The 6,081-nt window shown below is 48.4% G+C and overlaps 1 protein-coding gene across 1 annotated transcript; it reads left to right on the forward strand.

The window, feature by feature from the left end:
* The first annotated feature begins 3,837 nt into the window (after positions 1–3,837).
* On the forward strand, positions 3,838–5,815 carry A930018P22Rik (RIKEN cDNA A930018P22 gene). Its single transcript, NM_026634.2, has 2 exons — positions 3,838–4,398; positions 5,558–5,815. Exons 1-2 carry the CDS (start codon positions 3,900–3,902, stop codon positions 5,641–5,643), a joined length of 585 nt encoding a protein of 194 aa, NP_080910.1. The 5' UTR covers positions 3,838–3,899; the 3' UTR covers positions 5,644–5,815.
* The last annotated feature ends 266 nt before the right edge of the window (positions 5,816–6,081 follow it).

A 6,081-nucleotide genomic window follows, 5' to 3' on the forward strand; every position in this document is an offset into this window, starting at 1 on the left:
GTGGGTGGGTGGGGACATTGCTCTTCTTGGCCTTGCTATTCTTGACTCCTTAAATCCCAGCTAATCTGGCTGTCAGGAAACCTTTATGTGGCTGTGGTGGCTGGTAGTGACTCCTGTTGGGCCACACTTGGAGTTTTGAGTTGTAATTTGTAAACTCTACTAGTATGAACCCAGTAATAACTGGTGATTAATGAATGACCTTTCAGCAGGGAGTGCAGTGCCTGTCTGAGACCTCTACTCCCACTGTATGAGGGATTGAACCTGGGGCCTTGTGCTCTTGTACACTGCCAAGGCATTCACAATAAGCTACAACTCCAGACCTGTTTTATTTTGAGATAGGTTTTTGTCATACTGCCTAGGCAGACCTTGAAACTTTGCTCTTCCAGTCTTGGCCTCTTGAGTAAGCTTTTGTTTCAGGCCTATGCCATAAATCTCAGCTACAACCCTAGGGCTTCTTTTGTGCCCGGCAGTACTGTAAGCATGCTAGCCCATGGAATTCTTCTCAGTTTTCCATATGAATAGTATTGCCTATACCTAAATCCATCAAGTATTTGCAGATTACAGATATAGATCACAGATGGTACCTACTTCCCAGGCTAGGCTATTGGGTTTAAGCAGCTCTGCCCTGGGATTATATAAGTCCTCCCCTTACTAGTCCCTTCTCCCATGTTCTGAGTTTTTAACTTATTTGACCAAGTTTCTATCTGTTGCAACCAAAGCGACTTGGCTGAGACAGTTACTGGTGAAAAGGCGTAGCTGATGGGAACAAAGCCCTGTGCTATAGGAGGCTGTGAGCAGCAAGTCTGGGCATCGTTGGTTATGCTGAAGGGACCTGCTGCCACGGGAGGTTTGACTCCTTGTCACTTGGTTTCTGGTCCCTCCCTTCTAATAACAGAAACTTCTGTTACCTTTTGGGAAATCACATCCATCATATCAGTCTTTGGAAACTATTAATGAAAACTCCCACAACAAAAAACGTAAAGAACAGGGCATGTTTTCCTCCAGAGTGTCTGTCAGCCAAGTGAAGCTATTCGAGGACTAGTGAAACAAAATAAATCTGTTGTTCTTGAAACTGCGCCTTTCTCCAGTATTCAGCTACAAACTACAGACAACCCAACTTCAGAGAGAGTGCAATCAGATCTGATTGTTTTGTTGCTGCACATGATCCAGAAATAAGCAGCTGCTAGCTGTGTTTCAGTTGCCCAACACTGATTGGGCTGCTCTATATTGGTGGTATTCCTGGGTCTTTCCCTCACAAACACAGTCACTATAGACCTTCCGGCACTGCATCCAAGGCAGAAAGAGATGACGGGAAAACCGTGTTTTAGTTTTCCTTACTAGGAAATTAAAATCATTCTTATAAGACTCCCCACTGTCTGTCTTCTTGTTTGTATATTCTGGTTGGATCTGGATCTTGTAACCAGAAAGTGTTACAAGAATGAATGTGAGCTGCAAGAGGAACGGGGAAAGCCAGAGTTTATTTTCTCCAGCCTCTGTGGGTGAAGGAAGCAAAGGAAAAGGATTGGGATCGCACCACACCGTCACTGGGACACCAAGCAGCAGCACCTGCTGGCCACCGGCCGCACTGTCCATCCTGCCCCACTATAGGGCTCCGCACTTTCCAGATGTAATTCTCAAGCTTTCAGTTCTGTTAAGGTTGCCATACAGGCTTTGCTTTAGGCTGGGTAGACTTCAGCTGGTGGTGCTATTTTTGGAGTTTCTGGAAACCATGGGGCATGGAGCCTAGCTGGAGAAAGCCAACCAAAGTCAGCACAACTTTTTGTTTTCAGTTGATGAGGTTTCCATGGGTGTCTGGGCTTCCAGCTGCCTTTATACTCTACTCCACTGGCCTCACTCTCAAACTTCAAGTTTGTTAACTTGATAATTTTATTTTATTTTATTTTTTGCTACCTCCACAAATACATCTACCTAGAAAACAAACATAAAGGCTGGACTGCATTTTTGAGAACGTTTTTCTGAAATACTGGGAACTGAGAAGGAGATGGGAGTACCCCAGCCCTCATGTCCACACCAGCACAATGGTTAATTCAGATTAGTAATAAAAGGCTGTTTTGTGTTTCTTAGAATAGCATGGCCCTTAGATTATGGCACAAACAACCTCCAGAAAGAGCCAGCCTGCTGCCAGGAAGAGGGACTTGAAGATCAGAGGCCAGGAAGACAGCCGTAGCCTTGCCATGGTGGGACACAGAGTCCCTTATAAAAACAGGTTCTTGATGTCACAGATGAAAGAATTTTAAAAGCAAGACACAAAAGGGAACTTGAGGGCAATGTATTGGAGTTAGAAAGAGAAAACAACAGGTCATGCAGCGGGAGGGAAAGATGCCCTCTTTGGTTCACAAGCCAGAATGTGCCCATGTTCACCAGCGACCATCTGCAAGCAACTAGATGAGGGGCAGATGATGACATATATAAATATTTCACTAACGGGAAAGCTGCTCTTGAGCACACCTACTTTATATTTCATCATTTAGCTCAGGTTCCTCTTGTTTGAGTAATAAAATATCCTTTGCTCTTTGATGCAGGAGGTGGAGGAGGGGCTCAGACCTATTTTACAAACAACTAAACAGTGCTATTGAAATGGGTTAGTCCGGTACGAGCATTGAGTGCTCCTGCAGAAGACCCTGATCTGATACAGTCTCCGGCACCCATATCCTCCTGACCTCTGTGGGCATCTGAGTGCACACACACACACACACTCATGGTTCCACACACAATAAAACTTAAAAAGGAAAAGAGAGAAAACATGTACATGTCCAGCGACATGCTAGGCATGGTGATGCTCGTCTCTGACGCCTGCCAGGTAAGAGAGACAAGAGGATTGCTGGAATTATGTGGCCGACCACATGGGAAGTTCTAATCCAACTTGGGTTACACAAAAGCAAACAACCAGCCTCTCCTCCAAGTCAAACTGCTTGCCCAAGACTAGCAGTCTGGATATCAGACTCCATCTTTTGCTGCCCCACCCCATGTATTTAGCACATATCTGTATACACAAGTTCGCTCACGGAGCTGAGCCTGCGCTTCCATGACCTCCAACCCTCCCTGCTCATTCCTGCAGGTGATCATTAAAAGAGTAAGCAGCCTGAAGGAAATTGACTTCTCCTTAGTTACTGGCTCATAGTTCATAAAAATGAGCTGTACATGTCTCTTGGACAGAACATCCAGTTCTCAGGGATGGGTGTGGTGTTTGAGGTGGGCCCCATAATTTCCTTTTGGTGTTTTGCTGCCTGTCAGCTCCTGATAACTTATGTGTTCAGAAGAGAATTAAACTGCATTTCATAAAAAAAAAAAAAAAAAGTTGTTTGCCTCAGGGTCATTACAAACTCAGACTGCTTCCCCATTTCCAGAATATTCCATAGCATCTCTACATTTACCAGAAAAATTTCCTTTTCTCCCTCTGTAGAGAATGAAGTCAGCCACACATTTTTTTTCAGTTTCTAAATAATGAGTCAAGATTGCTAGGACAAAGGGTCTGGTTGTTAGGAAATATTTTCCACTCCCTGATAAAAGGAGAAAGCTGAATTTCTCTCTCAGCCTCGGCCAACTCTGTGTGCAGTATTAGCAGCAGAAAAGAATTGAAGGCTTCTGGGAGGAGTCTAGGGCCCGAGACTAAAGTGTGCCTGGGCTATTTTGGGGCGGGTAGTGCAGGGCAGCAGCTGCACCAAAAGAGGTCAAGGACGATAGCTTTGCCCGAAGCTGACTCGTGGGGCGGGGCCTCTGCTCTCCAGAGCTCCGCCTCCTAGGGGCGTAGCTAGAGCGAAGGGTGGGGCCACGCTCCGTCGGGGCGGGGCCTGTGGAATCTCCGAACTCCTAGACACGGGGCTTTGGCGCGCGTCTCCCGGCGCGGGGTTCCTCTCACGCAGCCTCCCATTCAAAAGATGCCGAAGGGGCGGCGCGGCAGCCAGAACCCCAAGATGAGCCAGCGGCCGGCCCCGCCCCTCTACTTTCCGTCGCTCTACGACCGGGGCATCTCGTCGTCTCCGCTGAGCGATTTTAACATCTGGAAGAAGCTCTTCGTGCCGCTGAAGGCGGGCGGGACGCCGGCGGCCGGGGTGGCAGGAGTAGCGGGGGTCCGATCCCTGCCTCTGGCACCCCCAGCTACGGTGCCGCCGCCGCCGCCTGGCCTGGGTCCCCCCAGCGAGCGCCCGTGTCCTCCTCCCTGGCCGTCCGGCCTGGCTTCTATTCCCTACGAGCCTCTGCGCTTCTTCTACTCGCCGCCTCCAGGCCCCGAGATGGCAACTTCGGCCCTGGTCCCCGGCTCCACGACCCCCTGGCTCGCATCCGCCTCCCACCCTGAGGAGCTGTGCGAGCTAGAGATCCGGATTAAGGAGCTGGAGCTGCTCACAATCACTGGGGACGGCTTCGACTCCCAGCGCTGTGCGTGACTGCCAAACGAGCCCAATCCTAGCTGCCTTAATTGCCCCCTAGAGTCAGGCAACAGAATGTGACCCCAGCCCTAGGAGTTCCACCCCCAAATATCTGTCCTCCAGAGGTTCAGACCCCCACGTGCTGAATTTCAACCGACCCCTGCCTCCCCACACACCTGAGCTATTCAAGCCCTTTAGTTTTAAACCCTTAGGGGCTAGCCCTTGAAGTAATTTGACACTGACTCTTCACACCTGAAGCACACTCTTCTTAAATTTAGCAGTCCTACACAGTAAGACCACATTTCTGTAATCTAGAGCTCCACCCACAACAGGCTCCCTATCTCTAGAGACATTAATCTTCAGTATTCAAATCTTAAGCTGGGTCTGTGGGTGGAAGGAGATCATAAGAATCGCCCAGACCTTGAAGCCCCACAGTCATTCACTGAGGAGCCTTGGCCTCTGCCCTTCCCTGGGCCCCAAACCCTCGGACAAGATCTTGGACTTTGACATCTGGTCTAAAGTCTGAGGTTTTGGGGATCCACATCAGAGCAGAACAAGTGCTGATGTAAGCAGGAATCCTCTGGTATATGAACAGATGCCTCTCTAGCGGACAGTAAGGCAGTTAGAGCCAGCCATATTTCCAGAAGGACTAATTAAATTGCTCAGGAATTAGTAGCCTGAGGCTATCCTGATTCACCCCCTGTTCTAAGGCTTGAATTGGACTATTAGAGGAAGGCACATGGCTCTGGAAAGATAATTTCACCTCTGCAGCACAACAGGTTAAATTGGTCCTCTCTGCCACATAGTGGGGTGAAGTATGAAAAAAAAGATACACGTAGGTATGCATGGTCATTGGGATGCTCTCTAATTCATCTCTGCAGGAGACATACATAGCCGCGGGAGGAAAAAGTCCCCAGAAATGGCCTTTTCAGATGTGTGAGTTAGATAAGGTTGGGCTTCTAGGAGATTTTAGGGTCGTGCATAATTACTTCTCAGAATCTTGCTCTGGAAGTTAGTAAATTGCTTCTCAGGGTGTAGATGGTACATGCCTGGAATCCCAGTACTTAGGAGGCTGAGGCGGAGGGATCAAGAGTTCCAGAGCCACCTGGAGCTATATAGGAAGACCCTGAAAACCCAGCCACAGCTGAGTCTGTTTTGCTCTCCTACAGATAAATTCCTGAAGGCGCTGAAAGATGAAAAATTACAAGGACTGAAGATGAGCAGGCAACCTGGAAAGTCGGCCTCCTGCTCCTGAGGAGCTGCCCCCCACGCCCCCCGGAGCTGGGCAGCTGCCTCCTTAGGTGTTAGTGCTTAGATAATGTGTCCTAGTTGTTGTCATTTCAAAGATGGTTATTTTCTGTTCTGTATTTACTACTGTTATCATTGCTCTCAGCACATACTTCACATACAGTGCCCACTTGCATGGTAAATCTTATAGCCTCTTTCCTCTGGGCTGATGCTGGGGCTCTCCTTCATGGGATATGCAGTTGTTGTCTGGCCTGCTATTCAGAGTCTCCTGTGACTCAAAGAGTGGACCCAACACTATCACTGCCAGACATACTGGGCTGGCCAGTGTATACAAGAGACTCAAAGCCCCGGCAATAAATCCTGGTCCTGATGTTGGCTCTCAGCCATATAGGCAACCCTCGAACTAAATTTAGAACTTGAGTTGCCCTTCATCTCAGTAATTTTC

The sequence above is a fragment of the Mus musculus genome, chromosome 2 (assembly GCF_000001635.26).
Source record: "Mus musculus strain C57BL/6J chromosome 2, GRCm38.p6 C57BL/6J".
Lineage (NCBI taxonomy): Eukaryota > Metazoa > Chordata > Mammalia > Rodentia > Muridae > Mus > Mus musculus.